The sequence below is a fragment of the Mizuhopecten yessoensis genome, unplaced genomic scaffold (genome assembly GCF_002113885.1).
Source record: "Mizuhopecten yessoensis strain PY_sf001 unplaced genomic scaffold, ASM211388v2 scaffold10591, whole genome shotgun sequence".
Lineage (NCBI taxonomy): Eukaryota > Metazoa > Mollusca > Bivalvia > Pectinida > Pectinidae > Mizuhopecten > Mizuhopecten yessoensis.
Genome location: NW_018408623.1, coordinates 90,401 through 113,112, shown reverse-complemented (window position 1 = coordinate 113,112; position 22,712 = coordinate 90,401). Strand labels below are relative to the sequence as shown.

At 34.4% G+C, this 22,712-nt stretch overlaps 2 protein-coding genes across 2 annotated transcripts; one reads left to right on the top strand and one right to left on the bottom strand.

Annotated features, from left to right (window-relative positions):
- The first annotated feature begins 6,740 nt into the window (after nt 1-6,740).
- On the top strand, nt 6,741-11,486 carry LOC110461261 (metalloproteinase inhibitor 3-like). Its single transcript, XM_021514674.1, has 6 exons — nt 6,741-6,790; nt 7,305-7,428; nt 7,864-7,970; nt 8,531-8,633; nt 9,442-9,599; nt 11,237-11,486. The coding sequence occupies exons 2-6, from the start codon at nt 7,311-7,313 to the stop codon at nt 11,399-11,401; spliced, it is 651 nt and encodes a 216-aa protein (XP_021370349.1). The 5' UTR covers nt 6,741-6,790; nt 7,305-7,310; the 3' UTR covers nt 11,402-11,486.
- Nucleotides 11,487-14,463: 2,977 nt separating this feature from the next.
- On the bottom strand, nt 14,464-20,944 carry LOC110461263 (metalloproteinase inhibitor 2-like). The gene is made up of 7 exons (XM_021514675.1): nt 20,929-20,944; nt 18,640-18,776; nt 18,335-18,441; nt 17,736-17,786; nt 17,289-17,394; nt 16,281-16,402; nt 14,464-14,960 (listed from the first exon to the last, which is right to left on the bottom strand). The coding sequence occupies exons 2-7, from the start codon at nt 18,764-18,766 to the stop codon at nt 14,808-14,810; spliced, it is 666 nt and encodes a 221-aa protein (XP_021370350.1). The 5' UTR covers nt 18,767-18,776; nt 20,929-20,944; the 3' UTR covers nt 14,464-14,807.
- Nucleotides 20,945-22,712: the final 1,768 nt, after the last annotated feature.

Genomic DNA, 22,712 nt, shown 5'->3' with positions numbered 1-22,712 from the left:
AAATTGTTCAACCTCATTGTAAAATATGAACATAAACCTGAAGACTGGAAAAAAGGAACAATTTTTACTTTGTACAAGGGCAATGGAAAACCCAAAGACGACCCAAACAGTTACAGGGGTATAACTCCAATACCCGCCTTTTTTAAAATATTCGAGTCAATTTTGTCTCCAAGAATGGATTTTTTTACTAGATTCAGAAACGTTTCCAAACAGACAGCAATCGGCTTATATGAAAAAATTATGTAGTCTTTGCACTTCCTTTAATTTACAGGAATGTGTAAGATACAACTTAGAAAATGACTCTGATTCTTTTGTTGCATTTTTAGATAGCAAGAAAGCTTTTGATACTGTTTGGCACGAAGGGTTACTTCTCAAACTGTACAAAATAGGATTTAAGGGCAAAATTTTGACTATATTAACAAATATGTATACCGGTTTTGTAAGTCATGTCGCCTTTAAGGGTCACCAGTCATCACCTGTCCTCATGAAGAGAGGGATCTTACAAGGGGGGTCATTATCTGCAAAATTGTACCTGGTTTTTATTAACGATTTACTAAATGATGTCGAATCGTCAGGTAAAGGAACTTTTGTTATTGATACCAGGGTTAATATCCCCATAAAAGCAGATGATATATGTTTGATCAGTAACACAAGTATTGGTTTAAAAGATATGGTTACAATTTGCGAAAACTATAGTCGTAAACGGAGATTTTCATTCTCTGTTGATAAAAGTAAAATAGTTGTTTTTACAAAAGGCAGAAGACAAGTCTTGGTAAAAGATGTGAATTTATATGGTAAAGCATTACCAGTTGTTGAAAACATTACGCACGTCGGTGTTATTTTGAATTTTAAATTATGTACATCGGACAGAACTGAGTCTGCATGCAAGAAACTAAAAAGTGGAACCATGGCTCTTATTCGATCTGGTGCTCATCCTAGGACTCTTAATCCTTTAACAGTTGCAAAGCTGATTAAGGCTAAAGTTTTCCCGTCTGCCCTGTACGGGTGTGAACTATGGCAACTGTCTAGAACTTAACTGATCAAATTAGAGCGCGCTCAAAATTTTATCGTAAAATCCATTCAAGGGTTAAACATTAGAACCAGAACTGATATGGCCAACTCCTTAATTGGATGGCCCTCCATAGAAGGTTACATTGATATAAGAAAACTTTTATTTCTCGGTCGTCTTTGTAGACTGGACAGTAAATACTTAACTCATACTATATTCCTCAAACGCCTATTCATGCATATTTTGAAGGAGTCCTGTCAAACTGGTTTTATTCCTGATATTGTGAGAATACTTCGCAAGTATGATTTGTTTAATTATCTGTTGCAGTATATTTCAGATACAGTTTTTCCAAGTAGTTCATTATGGAAGTCAATTGTCTATAAAGCAGTTTATAATCGGAAGGAATTAATGATGTACGATAGAATGAACAACGATTCAAATTTCACAAGATTTTTGCTCATTCATGATGTAATTTCTCCACATATTTTATGGACAGTAGCATTAAAATTCCCTGAACATCTAAGCAAGATGAGCAATATAGTTCGATTATGTGCTAATTTAAGATCAACAAATATTATTGAATTCTGCCATTTTTGTGGTATTTTACATAATGACTGTATAAGACATATAGTACTCCATTGTACAAAAACTGAAAGTCTTAGAGACGATCTATGGTGTCTTATAAGTACGGCTTTTGATATAGAACTTGGCGTGTTCTAATTCATGTATTACTTGGGGGGTAGCCTTCCCCACATATTAAGCTCATCTGATTATGTAACCTTTGTACTGCATAATGCTATTTTTATTGACAAAATGTTGCTGTTGTATCAGCGTTAATAATGAAATAACACGTACAAACGTACGTACAATAGCAATGTCTACCTAATTACTATTTTTTCTCTCATTTTGTGTGTGTTTATGTGTGGGTAGGGCTTTCCCCAGCCCTTGGAAACCTCAGGATTCCCAGGCATTCTGATTATTTTGTATGATTTACTGTTAACGAGACCATTCTTTCTGTATTTACTAAACTAATTCAAGATAAATTAACTTCTCTCTTCATCTCTGTAGTTAACTGATGTATTTATGTGCATTTAAGTATCAATTAATAATATTTGATTTGTATTTTGACTACACTGTATATTTTTGTAACTTTTCAATTTGGAGGAAATAAAGAAATAATAATAATGGTTCTGTCTTCTATGTAATCACTGTGTTGGGGACGAATACCACTATTTATACCAATGTACTAAACTCTATATATACCAAATTATTGTTATTATGTCAACCCAACTTATATTGAAATGAAAGGAATGTTCTCAATATGTAACACTGCACTTTTAACAGAAGAGAGTAGATTTATACAAAAAGTAATGAAGCTACTTATTATATCTAAAATAAGTTATCTGGCTCATTGTAGGTAAAACACTAAAAGAATTATCTTTCAACGGATTTCTTCCTGAAGCATCTTAATTTTGTTTCGGATGTACTGTACAATGTGTTAACATAAAGAAAAAATATAACAATCATGTAAGAAAATCAAGAAAATATCATTAAGGTATGGTCTTCTTTTCAGAAATAACTTGTTTAAGCTATATACATGTATATAGTCCTGCCGGGAACGAGTTTCAACTGCATCGTTACTGCTTAGGCAGCGGTTATGGGATCCTTAAATTCAGATTGACGTTTTCTAAGTTTACTTCAAATGAAATATGTCAGAAAAGTCTAAATTGAGTCATTTATATGTAACGGGTATGTCTAAGCTTTTTTCGTTAATGTAAATATAGTAAGTCTAAACAAGAATAATTCTTTTCCATCAGGAACAATCTTCCCTCATGTATCCGTGTATCTCCTATGTACGCATTTCTCGGAAATCGAAGCTGGTCAGTAAACAATAGACTTTTACGACACATATATGTACATGGGACCCTGATATGGAGCATTTATGATTACGTAATCCCTTTGGTGACGTAATATAAATGTCTGATAAAACATTAGAATAACCGGACACAACCTATACATGTTGATTATACATTAGGAATATACAAGTTTCAATATACACACAGTGCAGTCTCCAATCGTAAATCATAAATGTGTTTAAATAGATTTGAACTACACATGGTTTTGAAAAAAAAGTATGAAATGTCTTAGTAATCTATCTTTAGTGCCATAAGAACTTAAATCAATATGGTTTCGGCACTAGCTTCAAACTCCCCGATGGTCACGAACTTTATAATGGCTTCTGAAGTGTTATACGCATGTTTGAATCTTGCTGAATTTAATGTGGAAATGTCCTACTTTTAATATGTCTACTGTATATATGTAAGTTAAGATGAAAGGATCACCTTCTTTACCATTGGTAAAACTCTGAAATAAGCTGACACACCAGACCATCTGTTCCCCGTCGGTCCAAACCACAAAGTGCAGATCGGGCAAGTACCGGTTGCACTGACATATATAACGGGATTGTAACTACTTTATAATATGAATTGTGGGACAATGGATTGGGTCCAGGGTATATATCAAACTTGAGGTCACACAGGACTCATACTAGGGAACCAGTCTTAGGTAGCACTCCTGACTATTTAGCAGTTTTCTCATTTATCGGTTTCATTTAATTGTTTTCTTTTAAATGATAATATTTCCATAGCAACAATAGACGACATGGATACCCTTTCTTGGAAACGACAATAGATTTACTTAATACCCTATTTATCGGTAATGGCGAGAGTGAAAAACAGCGCTTGTATTGCGTTATAGTGTATGCAGTGACCTTATGATGCAAGTGCAAAATTTACGACGAAATTCCTAACAATATTGGAAAAAAATTAAACTCTTCTTATGCGCATTCGTTATATAAGAATAATCCACCATTGGAATCTGAGACATTTTCGTCCTATTTTATTGCTGAGAATGTTATGAATTCAATCGTACATATTATGGCTTTTCTAGGATTGCCGCTATGAAAATACGAAAGTAAATGTCTCTTAAGTCTTTTTTATATAGTTCGTTTTTTTTATTCTGTAAACGCCTTTTAACACTTCAATTAAAAATGGGAAACTCACTGATACTAATAAACCACTATGTGACCTCATCAGAGAAATCAAGAATGGACTGGGACCTTATATAGTTTGCGATAACATTTTCAAGGCGGATTTAATCTGAAGTCCGCGTTACCTAAACAATCAATATATGTAGCATTGTTTTCTTTTCTTTTCAGTGATATTGATATCGAAGATGACAATCTTATATACAGGGATATGAATATGATAAGATGTATTTATATTCCTTTATCAAATGACTGGTAACAAGTTTATCAATGTAACTGTTGTGTCGGAGTAACGACGAAAATTTACAGTACAGACGTGAGTCACTCTAGAATATGTGTTTATATACGTGTTAACTCAGTAGGGATTCATATGCTCCTAATACATCTCATATAATCTTTCTTTCTCGTAAAGCAGCAAAGTAAAATACAAAATCTTATGCAGCAATTTACACAATTGTTCAGTCTATAACCTTTCTCTGTGTTGTCTTACCATGTGGTTCCCGAATTGATGACGGAATTACACAAACTTTTCGATTTCCTTTCCAATCGTGACATCAACAAATCAAATAGAGATATCAGATGGAAATGCACAAGTGTCCTAGACTATAACATGTAATACTTACACAACACGCATGGCTACATCAAAGTAAACTACGGGAATGCAGAAAGGAGGATTCCAATGTTACAGAATAGTCAATATCGTAATACCACGTGGGGGCTGAAAAAAGTAAAGTGACTCGCAAACTATTAATTCGGGATCGAATGATTACGATTTATAACCATTAACTAATGCCGTTTGATTACTGTTCAAATATTTCAAGTAATATCTATTTTTACACGAACAACCATTGACACGAATACGAATTTCTCCCACAGTCAGGCACACATGTGGAGGGAATTGCTGAATAATGTTTTCAACGTTATAAGTACAGAAAAGTTAATTTACGAAACTAAGTGTGCATGAAAAATGGATATTATATGGTGTTTAGTTTTATTGAACTGTTGCGTTAGATCAAAAGGTTATTGTATTTACCACATAAACCAGACCATATGTTGTCGCGTACATCGTTCGTGTGTATATTGGCGTTAAGGAAACATGTCATTTTTCAATCTGCCTATACGAGATACGTTCTTCTTAGATATCGAAGTCAGTGGCAGACCAGTTGCTCTGATTAAAAAATAGATTTCCAGTACTACGTATGGAACCCGTCAAAATGATTCTCAGCAAATCCAGTAAATCATGTCCTTATCCAGCTTTCAAAAACCCGTGAATCGCGACGGATTCTTGAAAAATATAATTAGATATATATCATTGTCATGACGACGAAAATCTGCAGTGTATATTAAAGTCTGTCTTGTAGAAGACCCGGTCAACATGATTCACACACATAGGAATCCCTGACACTTCAACGCAATGCGTCATGTAAATGAAAACAAACAAACGGCGACTGGAATTTCACTATTCAGCAATGAGGGGAAGTGGTTGTTTAAATAACCAGGTGATTATTCGCTGAAATTGACTACAGTATAACTGATCGGTTTCAGGTATGCGTGAATGCTGTTGTAAAATATTCCCGATGGCGTGTTTGCTCATTTCATTGTCTATTTCAACAAATTTATGAAATGCCGAAGTAATTAATTTCCTGTATGATATATATTCGTTGATGTATTATTTTTCATGTACAATTCCCAGAAATAATTTGCAGAGAGTTTGTACGGCATACGAGGAATGCAATTAGCAACCTCAATTAAAAACACATCAAAAAACAAATATACAATGTTGGATAAAGTAACACACAAGCTGTTATAAAGTGGTGTGTATTACACTTATCTGATCCCTTGTCAAATATATAATAGTTCTGTGTATACGTAACACGTCATTTTTATGATATTAACCGAACAATTAGGTTGCTGAGTCGATATAGAGTGATAATAAACTATTAACTCTGGAAATAAAATGAATGCTTAAATACAAATTCTATCTCATTTCGACATTACTAAGCGTTATAGTCACTTTTTCGATATCACAAACTTATTATCGTTTGATAAATAACGCACATACATGCACGCACGCACGCACCGCACGCACGCACGCACGCACGCAACGCACGCACGCACGCAATGAACATGTTAAGTCATATAATTATTATTATTATAGTTTCAGATTTATTTTCTGCCTACAAAATGTAGAAGTGTTTACTCAAGCAGCTATTATTTTTGATGATATCTATGTGGCTCTTTCGATTGATGTAAAGTAAAATGTACGGTTATAGACGTGCATGTACAGGCCGCAAAAAGGTAAAAATGACAACCACTGGATTTGAAAATGAAGTCGTCCTTAGCAACAAAAATAAACCAAGCGCTGCTGTTTCGCTTACAGTCCGACAATGGGGTTTTGCTATTTTGAAGCGTATAATAAGCTAAATGTGATTGCTTTATAACACCATACTTTTAGTATGCTCTGTTACCCGTTTATAATAGAATATAGTATTATAATACTAAATGTATGTCGATAATTCCTGAAAAAAAGATCTGAAGGAACCTTTCTTTTTTCCTCTGAGATTTAAGTTTTCTAGGAATTTCGTAATCCGATTAGAAGATAAAACTTTGCACGTGTGTATACCGACCACGCCCACATGGTATATTGCTCTATATAAGCTATAACCTACGTTTTCCTCCATAGTCAACTCGGTAAAGGAATACAAGCGTCCAGCTGCTTCAGTTTTCACTTAACGGTAAGTATTAGATATTTCATGAAAGCACTGGAAACGTATTCTTTCATGAACCTGTTTCGACCTAAACGGCATTAAATTAAAGAAAAATATTTTTCTATTTTGACATATGTAGATACAGAAATTAGATTTAGTAATCTATGTGTACGATTACTGTTATCTCCACGAGTTTCTTTCTGCATATGTTTGGTGACAAATATTACACATGTTGCTACATCTGAGCATAATAAGAGAAACTTAAACCAATCATTTAAAATACGGAACTAGGAAGCAGCGTATCGTAAATGTGATACAGAAACCTAAACAAGGGAAACCTTATTTTCTGAAACACTTAGAATGTTTGGTTGTGTTGTTTTAGCGTGTTTCTTTGCAGTCACTGACAGTGACTGGTACAAATGCAATACAGAGTCAATGCACCATACTGGGTCTTAGTCACGATATTTCAAATTATCCTTATTGTTGATAAATTGTTTATATTTTTTGTGTACTATTAATATATTTGAGATAATTGCAGTAGACGAGGATGTTGGGTGCCTCTATCCTAGTGCTTGCCAGCGTCGCCCTGTCTTTAATACCTGTTAGCGAAGGCTGTACATGTCTCTTCCGACACCCACAAGCTGTTGTCTGCGATTCAGATTTTGGTGAGTCAACTTAAAAGGTGATACTTTAGTCCAAGAAATATTTCATACTCGGGGACAAACCAGTGTCAACAGGGTTTCGATCGTCCGCCTTTTTTTTTTTATCTCGAAAATACATTTACCCCTTTATTTAAAAACAATGTTTATGAAATGGATTAGTGAAAAGCTAAACTTACACATTAATTGCAGTCATATAGTCTTAACAATCGAGCACATCAAGAGACAACGTTAGTATAGGAAAACATAACATCAAAATTGATTCTTAAGAAAATAAAGGGGTGGGGGATATGTCGACTTACCAAAGCTATCCACGCTTAACATGTGTCAGAGTTGGCATGTTCTAGATGTTCTTTTCGGTTGTGTAAAGTTTTGATGTACAAAGTAAAATACTTTTTTCTTTCATTCACTCGACTTCTTATTTCCACTATTGTGTTTCAGTCATCAAAGGAGATCAAGTTGGCCAACAGATAATCCCACTAACCGGCGATTTTCCAGACATTGGCGGCCACGTGGTTTACAAAATCTTGATTAAGACTGTCATCAAGGTAGGAACTTATTATATTATGAAGAAGCTTGTTTATTATCTTCATATGCACGAATCGTGTTATTCGAATGATGCTTGGCTGACACAGGTGGTCTTTAAAGACAGGTATTCTTTATAAACGGACGATAAGGTTTTACAAATTTTCAGATTAAGCTCATGTAGTGTACTTTCTTCATATAAGGATCCCTGGCCACTGCCAAAAACTAACCCACATGGGGAGCTGTTTCATCCAGCATGATTTTAGCATTGGCAAATCGTTTCTGAAAAGAAAACCACACCTTGCGAGTCTTTATGAAAACTAATAAACAAGATTAAATAAACAAAATATATTATACAGGCAGACAAAATCTTGAACTCGAACCCTGAACCTGAAATCGTTATGTTGTTGCTCTAACTAATAAGCTTATTGGTCAACGGAAGTGTCATGGCACAACTGTGCAACAATTATATTCAACACGAAATAAAGGGGAGGTTACTGGATGTACGCTAAAACCACAGTGCAGTGGGACAGGGATAAAGTTATTTCTGGTTTTCTGGACTTGCACTGTTATTTTTTTATAGGGTAAACAGATAAAGGCTGGTGACACTATTGAAGTGAGGACAGGTTTGAACAGTGCTGCATGTGGCGTGAACGTAACAGCGGGAGTGGCTTGGTTACTTACAGGTTAGATATACATAGCTCATCCGCGATACTCCAGGGGTTACGCTCACTTTCGCTCTCTGCAAACATGGAATATGTCAAAGCAAAAAAGAAGGCTCAGTGTGCACCATCTTGGATGAGACGGAGAATCCTTTGATGTACATCAAAAGAATCAGTCAGTTGCGTTACGATGAAAATGTCTGGTTTTGAAGTCGGGTATAGCCCCTCTATAATATTCAAAGGACCAAGTATCAGCCTAACGATTGGTCCAATAACATAGCCAGTCGCTCTCTGCACCCTTGGATCATTTCATAGCAAAACTGAAGGCACGCGGCTAACTATTTGATTGATCTCAGGTGAAAACCCCCCCTGACCAATCGCTAGACTGATACCTGTCCTTTGAAGATTAAAGAAGAGCGACACCCGACTTCAAAGACAGTTTACCGTTACGCCACCGACATATTCCTTTGATATACATGAAATAATCATATTAGTCTTCTTGTCTCATCCACATGGTGGTTTACACTGAGTCTCCGAATTTGTCATGACATATTCCAGGGGTGCAAAGAGCAAAAGTGAGCGTTTCCCATGGAGTATGGACGATGTAAGTATCTCTTCCAGCGAAGGCCCTTCATTTATTATGTTTTTCTTACAGTAGTTAGTTCATTTTCATTTCTTGAAACCGAGCTTCGACAAACACTCGAGTATAGGACGTTAAACAATGCTAAACTAAACCAAACGTATTCAACAGAAACATGGTTTAATTTCACGAAAACAGCAAGGCGTGTTATCTTGTGCTTTAAATTTATTGTTTAAATCTATTCGGATATAGGGAGAACAACAAAACTCAAAGGGAAGACACAATATGGCATTGGTTTATGTGACTGGAACACAGAATGCTCTCGGCTTACACCACAGCAGACGTCTTTCCTGGTAAATGGTCCAAAATCGTATTTTGGACGAGGGAACAGAAATTGTAAGAACTGTGAGGTACGTAACAAACTTATTGTTATACAAATCGTATATGTCAAATGATTACAGTAACATATGTAGGTCTATTATTAAACATTTCAATTGTTTTAAAGGTATAAAAATGTTTTATTGATACACACATTTTTAAAAATGACAGATTTGACTTTTTGTATTGTTTCGGCTATATGATAAATAATTTAACAAACATACCCAGAATTTTAATCAAAACCTGCTCTGGGCAGATGAGGGGCCTCGGTGATCGTACGTATCATTGTTTCTCAAACTTCTCGAATTAAAAACTAAGATGAAAACTATGTATTGAAATAAACCAATAGAAAATCTAGAACTAGTGACGTGCTAATCTAAGTACCCACATTGAAACAGAAATGTCGTGAGTTCGATTTCTGTCGCTCGCTTATACAGTTCCTGACGTTGTATATTATATTACTGTTTTGCCAGTTTCTAGGCAAGTGTTTTGTTTAAGTATTAGGCGTTTAATTGGGTTTTCTGGCTCAAAAGTAAAGAAAACAGTAGATATTAGTATTCAAAATAGCCGAAGGTGTGTTTAGAAGGGTTTCTTTTATTGCTAGACTGAAACTGTGATTTTTTAATACACTGATCTTCGGATACAATCGTATACGCAAAATTTACGGGCATTATCATCATTTCTTTACTCTGTTATTTACAGCTATAAAACAAATTGGTTGAATACAATATTTAAGTACCATCCCATATATTTTGAGTAATTTTCACCTTACAAAATGTCCAGGTTGACCACAGACTCCGTTTGACACTGGAAGTCGATACACTTTTTCAAAATATAGGTTTTAAAATGCATATGTCATGACCTTTTTAACATTTGACGTCAAAACATTAAATATTTCGCACAGATTGCTAAAATAAGATATCACACTATGTTAAAGCCATGTATTATTTCATGCACTACTGTTTCTCCTTATCATCTTATTTATTTTGTCTTTTTCAAACGACACAACTATGGTTTGTGATCCTAAATCTCTCTCTCTCTCTCTCTCTCTCTCTCTCTCTCTCTCTCTCTCTCTCTCTCTCACTTTGAATGATAGCTGTGTATGTTCTTTAGAATAAGCTTTAGAAATAAGAAATTTGAAATGAAATATGAATTTATTTACAACGAAAACATAAAAATTAGAGATAGACATTCTCATGGAATTTCTTTTCGTTATTAAACAAAAGAATTACCCTAGTTTAAATCATCTGTGTTATTTGATATGGGAATTCTTTATTCTGAAAAAAAAGAAAAGGGAAAACTATTGTGACCGGACTAACAGGAATTCTGTTACTTTAGGTCCTGTATACTAGGAAACTTTTGCTAAGATTTATATTCGCCCTGTACCAGTAAAATTTGTATGCGCCCTGTACCGGTATAATTTGTATTCGCCATGTACCGGTAAATTTTGTATTCGCCCTGTATTAATTTCGCCCTCTACATGAAAGCCTTCTAGATGATATGTTGTGCATTAATATACACGATCATGATCGATTCATCCTGATTGTGGAGAGCGAATAAGGTGAAATTTAAACTGCAGCGAAAATTTCCTGATATACCCTAGCAGATTAACGCTCAACACCTAAAATAAAGGACTATGAATTTTATGTTTCTTTTCTTAATTTACCAGATTGTGAGATGCGCCAGTAATGACTGCAGTACAACGAAGCCTACAGCAGGACAATGTCTTCACGACGCAAAGCAGTGTTTCTCACAAACGCTTAAATGCCAGTTTAAGAAAAATCGTTGTCAATGGAGAAGCAAGAAAGATGCCAGAAAGTGCCTCCGCAGCTAATTTGGGACGGTTGTATTACATAATGATTATTGCACAAGACCAACTCGTATGGTATAAGAAGGATTATTAAAACAACATTCGTAAATTTGTATGCTAGTAATTTATTTTACGACTTACGTCAATATTCACTACACGCAAGCTTTCTTTATATGTAATTAAAATGTTGCTAGATGGGTAGAAAATGTTTGCTTTTACAATAACAATCACATATTAGTATAGTAAATGATAGCAAAGACTGAAGTAAAACCATTCTATTTGTCTGCCTGTCTGTCTGTCTCTTTTTCATTCCGAGATTTGGTAGGTTTGCACAGTTGGAAGGTTTAGGCGTATTGTCATGATTGGATCACGTTTTAAACGATATTGTATTATATTGTTCATGTACTATTGTTTTAAAGGTAACGTTGGGTAAATCTTCATTTCATTTCATCAGATTTTATTGACTTTATATATGTCAATTGGATTGGACATCAGGCTAGGCCTATTTAAGTCCTTTCCAAACTTATTTACAAACATTACATATATTCTGTCATACCAATCCAATTAAACAGTACAGGGGAGATAACTCCAATTTAGCTTGTGAAATGAACATTTTACAATTTTTGTTTAATCATTTTCTGTTTATGTTTTAGATATTAACAATTACATAAATCATGTATATTTATTGACAATCCATCCTACATAAAATCCAAGGGATACAGGCCCAAAAGAAGGTAAATCTTCATCAGTAAGCTCTGTTGTATGTGTGTGCGGATGGCACCTTACGGCTATGGTGCAAAAGGCATATAGACACTAATATAACAATAGGCGTCATGGATGGCTGACAACATGCTCATATTTCCGGTTCAGGTTTACATATATTTCGGAATGTGGTTGTTAAAATATTACGGAATTGACTAAGTAATTGATGTAACACAATCTGCATATTCCAAAAAAGTGAAAACTACTTGATAGCGCGAAAGTTATTTTATGACATTTTCATAATTATTTATTATTCTATTAACACGATATCCTGTGACAAAGTGTGACCTTATTTCTATGAATAGAACGACGTAGGAATCTAAATATCTAAAAAGGTTGATCCAGTTTTGATTTTTTACCTTGTTTAAATAAAAAAAAAATATGTCTGTCATTATCTGCTGATAGAAATTCCTCATTTTGAGGTAGACCTAGCACTACAAGAGAAAGATATCAGACAGTTCCATAGTAGTGCTTTATACTTATAGTTACCTCCCTTGGTTTTCACTGGGGCAATCATTGACTAATTCCCTCTATCTGGGTTCATTTTCATATAATTCATTGCAGATTAAGTGACAATGGTATCCAAAATATCTTATGTCCGATACGTTAAATATTTTATTATTGCTACACGAGAAAAGTGCATTGTAACTCGTCGAGGTAAAACGACAAAACGAAGAAAACATTGAGAACCGCGTAAACCTTTGAAGATATTTAGTTTCATATGTAGTTTTGTTACGGGAAATATGAACACACTTTGTCACAAGAAGTCTTGTTATAATACTCCTTACTTACTGATGTAGCAATCTGGAGCTACAGGAGACGATGGAAAATAATAATCGCTTCGTCGCCTTCATGTTGCAGTGGTGAAGGAGCACTGGACATTAGCGTTCTTCGTTCTTTCGTCTCTGTAGACTTAAATTGCAAAGGAACGAAGAGACCAATATAGCAAGGCGCAAAAAGAGAGCCCTCTTAATGTCATTTCGCTCCATCCTATTTTTCAACTCCGTGTGTTGAAAGGCGTCGAAGCCAAGAAATATATCGCACAATGTGAACGCGATGTGCGCTAACTACCTCCCCTTTGTGACGAAGGCACGACCCGAAACTTTCCCCTTTCCTTAGATATGCGGAACAGTACATACAGCCTATCTTAACTTAAACCAGAGGTCCAGGGTTCGATCCCTTGTTGGTGCTTTAAAGAAATATGACCACTTTACGTTGACAATTGTCAAGTATTTGCAGTAAACTGACACAAACTTAATCAGTAGTGTTGAACAAAAATCGTGGGACTTATGGATATACCCTTTTTATCTTTTGTCTTGTACACTACGTAATGTACGAACTATAATGTAATCTATATATTAATGTTCCATATACAATTTCTTTTAAATGATGTTGACGATAGTTTATCATTTTTTGTTTATCAATAGAAGTACTGATGTTACACGTTTAGCTATATGATTTTATCCGAAACACATTACTGGAACTGGATGCCAGACACATTTTTCAGCTTTAAACAGTTCATCCACTTGCACTTATACCGTATTTCCAGTCGTGCTATAGAAATAAACATATCTACGTCATGTACCTCGTTGTTTTAAAAGAATAATTTTCTTGGGCATATGCGTATAAGATGAATAAGGAATTTGCAAAAGATAAAATAGAAATAAATAAATAGTGCAATAGTTATTTAGCGCTTTATTTAATGCACGAAAATCGATAAAATAATACTAACGCTAAACTGCCAAAACATGTACATACACAGTACATGAATTTAACATTTTTAAGGATTTAGACGAATGGCCAAGTTCCCATTATAGACATGGCCGATTTATTACTAATGATCTTTCAATGTTACTATCAGTAGTAGAAGCTTTCCTATCAGAAATGGAAGGCCAAAAGTAAAGCATACTAAGGGTGGAATCTTGAAAATTATTGAGTTTCTGGTTGATAATAGCTTTGTTGAGTTCCGTGGCAAGACTTTCCGGCAGACTGCAGTAATATTTTTTCCCATTTTCAACAACTTTGGTCACCGATCTCAACTAAGAAATTGTCAACCAAGATAAATTATATAATAATGTTCGAAGTAGTTTACAAAAATATACTTTGTCGCTCTTCACCTTTCCAGGAAAAGTAGCTCACATTATAGATAATAAAGAGTTTCTTAAGCTTTTTATGAGTAAGGTAAAGTGAAGAATAATGTTCTGATACATGTAGAATGTTTATGCAAAGTAATTTGCGTTACATTAATTCTACTTCTAAAGTATACAGTGTTACATTTCGACTGTACCCCTTACTTATATGATATTTCAAATTGTATAAAAGATAAGGTTAATGGCATGATTAGGCAACTAGCAGAGCCAGCCATAGCATGGTACATATGTGTGTAACGTAACGGTTACAGTTTATATTTCTGTATTGAAAGTAAAATGTATGTAACACGTTAGTGTGTACAATGTAAGATGAATGCATATCTCTAAATATACACATGAATATGCTTGTAAGGGTTTTTAAATATAATGAAATGAAAATAAAAACATGACATTTTAGGAGAATGAAACATTATGCAGTTTATTGGTATCATTACATGTATTTCCAATACAATTTGACATGACACATCTGCTCGTCCATTTTTGATAGTGTCCGCATTTCTTGCAACTTAGCACGCGGATCAAGCACTTCCGAGACATGTTTTGAAGGTTTTACTCTTCTTCCATTTACAAACTGGTGCACAGCCAACCTTCTTAACCTCTACGCAGGTTGCATACTGACAAAAACAAAGTTCATCCTCAGGTGGTTCCACGATACACTTGTCTTCCCCGGTCTATCAAAGGAAGGTTAACAGGTTAAGTACCAACTGTTGAAAATATGCAATATTGAAAAATAATACAGAAAAAAATATGTCCAGCTTGAAAAAAAATCATAACATCGATCAAATACAGAATTATTGAGAAATACTTATACATCTTGTAACTAAAAGTTCTCGGTCTCGCTCAACAAGTTAAAATGATACACCCTTCAACACCATTAACATTATTTATATAAGCTTACAAAATACGAGATGAGAACACATAATTCGTAAAGTTCCCATTTTGTTATGGCCAAGAGAAAAAAAATCCCCTTTTTTGTTATTTCCTCTCCAAATACTTTACAACTTACGCAAATGTATACAAAATGTACAAAAAAACCCAGTAGGTAGTCTCTTAAAAACTATTGTAAATTATTCAGGTCTAAGCATTCGAATTTGAAATCAGAGAACATAATGAATGCTTGACAATAATGAAAAGGAAAGGACAACTAAATCAGCCAAAAAGATTAACGTAACTAAATATTTAAAGCAGTCAATCAGCAAGGTTTCATCTGTACTTTCTAAATAAATTTTAATCCGGTTAAATACTGTGCCTTCCAGGAAATCTAAATATCCAAATATCCAATGGGCGACAGGTCTTTTATATGATTGCAATTAATCCGTATTTCAATTTTGTATATTTACATTCTTAATATTTAGTTATTTTTGACCTTAATATAGATATTCCCTTATGTTTTCGATTTTGAAGTGTGTTTTTCATCAGCGCAAACAAGATTCCTGGAACAGCCGAACGTCACCAAAATGTTTGATTCTAACGGTTATGTTAATCGAGGCGGGAGGAGAAGCTTCAAAATGATCTAGTTTAATTCGTCAATCCTAAAGTTTTAATCCGGGGATTTTCTCATGGTAACCACTTCAAAGTAAGATCACTTTTTTCAACAACATGTGTTACTTTGTATCTTCTTATAACCGAAATAAAATATCAGCATTTCATTTCACAAAGAAATGTCTACTGTGATCAAGTATCAAACTATAAAATTCATCAATTTATATTTCATTGTTCCTGAAAATTATAATATGCACGTTCACATTTTTAAACTGTTCGTAATGTGAAAGAAATAATCTTGTTATCAATTCCTCTAAATTCTTAATATTATTTATATTTATTCCCGTGTAAATATTTTCGCCTCTATTTAATGAACGTGAAAAACGTCAGCTTTTCAATATCGCGACAAATTCCACTTTAACTGCATAATTATAATATGAATTAATTATCAGACATAAAATTGTAAAGATAAAAGTTGATTAAATATTGATTTAAAGAATATAACATACCTCACATTGACAGTTCTTCTTATACCGTTTGTTGAGACCGATCTTCATATGGCCTGTTACTTCCTCCCACGGTATAGCTAGGCTGCACGCGTCTATTATCATCTTACCATCTTCTACAGTACCTGTAATGTTAGAATACAAATCAATTAAAATGTAGTGCTACATTATGCTCTGCGTGATTATTAAAAACGTGTTAGGAGAAAGCCAAATACACCAGTTTCTTTGAAAAGTACATTTCCTGTATCACTTGTTTCAACAAATCATGATGCCTCATTTAAACTGCTGAAATGATATGTATAATTATACTACTGATATAATGATGGTATGCATACTTATACCGCTGATATATCATGGTGTGTATAATTATACTACTGATATATCATGGTATGTATAATTATACTACTGATATAAGGTGGTACCATATGTAGTTATACTGCTGATATACCATGGTATGTGTGATTAAACTGCTGGTTTAACATGGTTTGTAAAATTGTTATGCTGGTTTAACATGGTATGTATAATTATACCGCTGATATAACATGATATGTTTAATTATAATACTGACAAATCATGGGGTGTATAATTATTCTGCTGGTTTAACATGGTATGTATAATAATACTGACATATCATGGGGTGTATATTTATTCTGCTGGTTTAACATGGTATGTATGATAATACTAATATATCATGGTGTGTATACTTTTACCGCTTATATAATATAGTGTATATAGCATGGTGTTTATAATTTTACTTCTGGTTGACATAGTGTATATACTTATATTACTGATATAACAGGGTGTGTATACTAATATTTTTTGGTATTACATGGTATGTACATTTTACTGCTGATATAACGTGATGTGTATGATGATTCTGTGATGTATAATTACATTACTGATGTAACATGGACGGTATAATAATATTGCTGATATTATATGGTTTGCATGGTTATACTAGGCCTGCTGATATTACACGGTAGATATGGTTGCTGCCGATGAAATACTAACCACTTATCAGATACTCCTGTAATGAGTCAACTTCCAGTTCTACGCCGCAAGGCAGTGAAGCGTTGAGTGCGTGTAAGCTGAAAAAACATCCAACAGTGGCGTTTCCCTGTGAATAGTAAAACATATATGTAGTCTAACACTTTTGGCGAAATGTGCACTATTTGTTTCAGCTGTGTTAACGATGAATGGAATTATCACAAATAAAAAAAAATAGTTTAGAATATAAGAGAAAATGGCAAAAAAACACAAAACGATATCAGAAATTTATAACAACAATGGTGATTTTATCAATACATGATACAATACATCATAGCCCCTATGCAGCACCAATTTTAGAGCGAAAGTCATTGATGTATTTCTTTTTTTTATGACGCGTTTTAGCACATTTCACTTTTAGCGATTCATATAATTTTAATAGATGATATTATCGCATTGAGAAATATTTACCGATAAACTCGATGCGATACATGTGGCTTCTATGGATGGAACAGCCGGCTCCTGAAAAAAGAGAGATGACGGAGACCAGCTTAAAATAATCCAGTATTTCTAACTCAACTCAATTGATACAGTCATATACATCGTAATAATCTTTAAGTTATCTTTCATATCTTTCAGAAACATTACCAAAAAAGGAAGTAACGTGATGTAAATGACAGTTGCAAGTAAAATAAATAAAAAAATGAAATTATATAATATCAGTTACTCGGAATATATTTTCAAAAAGTTAATATTTTCAATATATTTTATTAAAGTTGAAACCACTAGCTGAGACTTAAGAGTGGAATCCTTTTTCTTTAAGTTACTTCCAATATAACAAAATGAAGCATTTGACAATATAAAATGAATGTTGATGTTATCTATGTTATCATCTGTCTTAAGGTAAGAAAAAAATAAAACGATTAAGCCTTGATACAAAATGAATATAATTTCTTGATGGTACGACCATATTTTAAATTTACAGCAAAATATATGTTGAAAGTATAGGAAGGCAAAACGAAAGCAATTGATAATGAAACCCATCTTAAGACATTCATTTGAATACACACCTTGAAGACCTTTACAATATCAATCTTGTATGACGTCTTTGGATCTATTTCAGGTGTTGTAGGGTCGTCTCCTGTTTCCTTCATATCAGTAATAGTCGTTCTGATCACTGTCAAATAAAGGTAAACCTTCCTGAATCACTATTCTCATGCTGGCTTCTAAGGTAATATCCATCAAACGTATACCGTAAGAAAAAACTTACAAATTAGTTCAGATCTCTTACGAAAATATCTGTGATCACTCATCGGTTACTCATTTGAAATAGCATTACGATAAAGCGCCTAAGTGATATGGTATCAATTCGTACCGAAATCGTCCTGACAAAATGCATCTTGTGGATGAGTCTTGGTCAGACACTCAGGACACTGACTGGAAATTTGAAGGGCGTTCAAGGTGACGATGACCGCCACTGTCACAAATCCTTGGAAAACCATTGTGTAAATTCTGGAACAATATAAACAAAAACAAGCGATTGCGATTAACTAAGCTTGTTCAGATCTCAAAGGTTATGTATAAAGATACAAAAATGAAGGTACAGACGTTCTGTATGTAACGTTAACAAAGTGATGCGTTCGCGGGATTTCAGTTAAATAAATAAATAGTCATTAACTAAATGTATAAAGTTCTGTATTAAAAATAAGAACCTAATTAAGATGTTGTTTACCTTATTAAAGCTACTATATAGAATGTCCAACGTAACTATATAATGAACTAAATGACCCAATGCTATATAACGGATTCGTTTTTAAAAACCATTCTGCAATAAGAAACCGCAACCTTGAAAATCATCAAAAGCGTTTTTCTTCAACACTGAACAAATGCATCTCCTTTTGCTAGGAAAAATCAAGCTATCTTTACCTAATTAGAGAAATTAGAGTGGCTTTGACTTTGATGATGGTTCAATATATGAGTGGGTTAAATATCAATCATTCCTATGCAATGCGGACATACAACATCTCACATCTCGGGATCAGAGTTTTGAATTCAAACACTTGTCAAAGTCTCGTGCTAAACATGAAAAACTTACCCTCAGGTTGCGATATCCCAGTCTACATCACAAAGCTTCTATCTATTTTGTTTGTTTGTTTGTTTGGGTTTAACGGCCCATCGACGTCTGTGGTCATTTAGGGCCATGGTGATTTTTATAAACAAACATGTGCGTAGCGAAGATAAAATCAGATCAAAATGTTTATTTTTAAAAGCATTCGCATTGTATGTGTACATAATTAAACTAAAATGCCTTCGAGTCCACGGAACTGAAAAGAGTTTTCATATCCGGGGCTCGAAAGTAGTTAATACGAATGTGTTTAAATGCGTGGCATGAAGGTGGATCTTCTCTTTTTAAAAGGTACGAATGAGGAGGAAATGTGTGCCCAGCCGAGAGAGGACAATCTCCTCTCCTCAATCTTTCCGACTGGGAACAGATGCTTTAAGTTTCGGTTGTACTTTAAAAAGTTTGTTGCTGGTCTGGAAAGACCAGCGTTGCTGCCATTCATTTTTTTTTGCTTCCCTGTTAACAAATTCGTTGCCTTTAATTCCGACATGGCTCGGAATTCATAGTAAAGTTATTTTTATATTTATTTTAAGATTCGAGATATTCTAAAAGCAATGTATTGTACGAGTGTGTTTTTAGGATCTCGTAACTGCAAACTGTTTAGGACAGATAGAAAGTCTGAACAAATTATTGCCTTTTTAATGCGGTGTTCATCGATATGGTCGTGTGCCAAACCAATGTCGCATGCATGCTTCGGCAGAAAAGGTGGAGGCGCCGTCTGGTAGTCGAACTGAAGTGCAAGATTTAGCATTACTGCAGGCAACTGCCACTTTCTCTCACCTTCTTTGGAACCATCGGTGTTAAGTTGTGTATGAGGAGGATAATTCGAATGCATTCCCGAAAGGAGGTTTTGCGTAAATATGTTTGGTATTTTGGGTTGAATACTTGGTAGAAAGCAGGATTTTTAGGGTTTGATTTTAATTGAGCTGCAAACTGTAATGCAAGTTTTTTTCTTCTGTCATAAAGGGATGGTTCATTCGCTTCCAAGGGCTAGACGTACCCCTTGGTTATGGATTGGGTCTAGCATCTGCAGGGAAGAACTGCGCGCCGATCCGTATACCATAGAACCATAATCCAGTTTTGTTCGAATAAGTGATCTGTATAGGCGCAAAAGCATTTCACGGTCCGCTCCCCAATCAGTATTAGAAAGAACTCGTATAATGTTTAACGCCGTGGAACACTTATCCTTCAGATACTTTATATGTGGTATGAAAGAGAGTTTCGAATAAAAAATGAGGCCGAGAAATTTAGTCTGTTCAACAACAGGAATTCTAGTGCCATCAAGTGTAAGATTTGGGTCATTGTGTGCTTTTCGTTTTTGACAGAAATGCCAAATTTTGTAGTTTGTTTAAACTCTGTTGAAGTTGTCGTTCTATCGTGTGCATGTTCTTAGATCAACAGATCAAGAGGTCATCCACGAATAACGACCTTCTGTTGACTGACCAAATATATATATTTTGTCTTTCTAGCAAAACATAGAAATTCATTGTTACATCAATTGTTTAACTTTACACACATTCGAATTTTAAAATAAAAACTTACCTTCTCTTTATGCAGCGTTCTTGAAATGCATTTAGATGTCCGGTGTCGATACTATATATTTAGATATGGTGTCATCAAAGACGAATTATCGGAAATATTAGCGCTTGATGTATGGAACATTAGTTATTTTCATTGAAATGATAAAAACAGCCTAATGACAAAACGATCCCTACGACATACATAAAGAACACGTGTCCATGTGATAAAGGTTAGTATTTACACGTTAGACATACATTGTTATGAAATATCAAATGAAAAATCAATTTTCACGTATTGTAATGTAAAAACAATTGATAAAATATACCATAGAGTGGACAGATATCGGAGGAGAGAAAGAAAAAGCCTGCTTGATGTCAGCATGAACAATTAACTGCTACATAGGGATTTTGAAGTCAATTTGTTTGTCGATCAGTCTTTGACGTGACTCACAAAGTATGATTGATGTATTCCATATTCCTGGGCAAGGATGGTTTTGACAGTTTGGGGTTGTTGTAATAACACATTAAAATACTAAGAATGGGTCGGGGGAGTCCACTGGCGAGGGCGTATGTTAAGGTGTAGGTACGTCCTTGCATGCCAAGTAAGAAACACAAAGCGGGCAAAGGAATAAAAATACCTCGCTATGCTTTAATTCCCCACCGCATGAACAAATTTGTACCTCGTAATGTAGCACAAAACAAAACAAGCATTCATGCATGATGCTTGTTGGTGCGTGGTTCGTGTGTGTGTTCGTATGCTAACGATTGAGTTATCGACTAGATCTTCGACTGACGATATAACTCATGAAACTAGTGTAGATTTATGTTATTGCAACCCCTCCCTATTTCCCCGGGTTTATTTGCAGAATAAGGTGGAGGGATGACATGCAGAGTACTTACTCGTTGAACATTCAACAAAATTTCGTACCAATACCGAATTTATTTTGGCATCTGACTCAACGACAATTAGCATAGACCACCACAGCACACTTTGCAGCTATCTGCGTTACCGATAACAGAAAAGTAGAAACAATATAGCACAGCGACGACATGCACGGATACTATTACAACTAAACATTGATATAGAAGTAAAATAACAAGAGCCACAGAGACCCCACAAATGATCATCAACGAAACGAAGTTCTCTGGAAACAGAAGATGCAATGCCTTTGCTTGCGAATTTCGGATGGAGAGATATACGTACAGTTATAACTTGTAACATAGCTTGAATTGAAAATGTCACGAACTAACATCATTTATCAATATGGTCAAGAAAACGGTTAAAAATACTGATTATCAATAAAACCAACATAACATACATCAACTAATATGGAAATTAAAGAGGTAAACAACAGGAAGTGTACACGGCGAATAGCAATGAGGGATAGCATGTTTTGTTATACAATAAGTACATTATGTTATTGACCATCAGTGAACTCCAAAACGGGACACTTGTGTGAGAACGGGCCAGGACATTGACATGCTATAGAAGTATTATTAGGTATGCAATTGTCACTACAAGATACTATTACTGATGTCAATTTAATTGTATATTGACTTAGAAATTACCTACAATGAAAACATTGTGATTTTGTTAGACACTGTATGCTTTGGTTGATAGGGTTTGTTCACAGCAAATTATCAGCTTCATTTGGGTTCAGATTCATAATTTGAACAAACTACAGATAACAATGAAGCCATTTATATAATTAAATGTCACAAATTGACCAAAATCGTGTGTAAAGGCATAATTTTTGACATTTGCAGTTCCTCAGAAAACATATTTCAAGACAAAAATATACATTC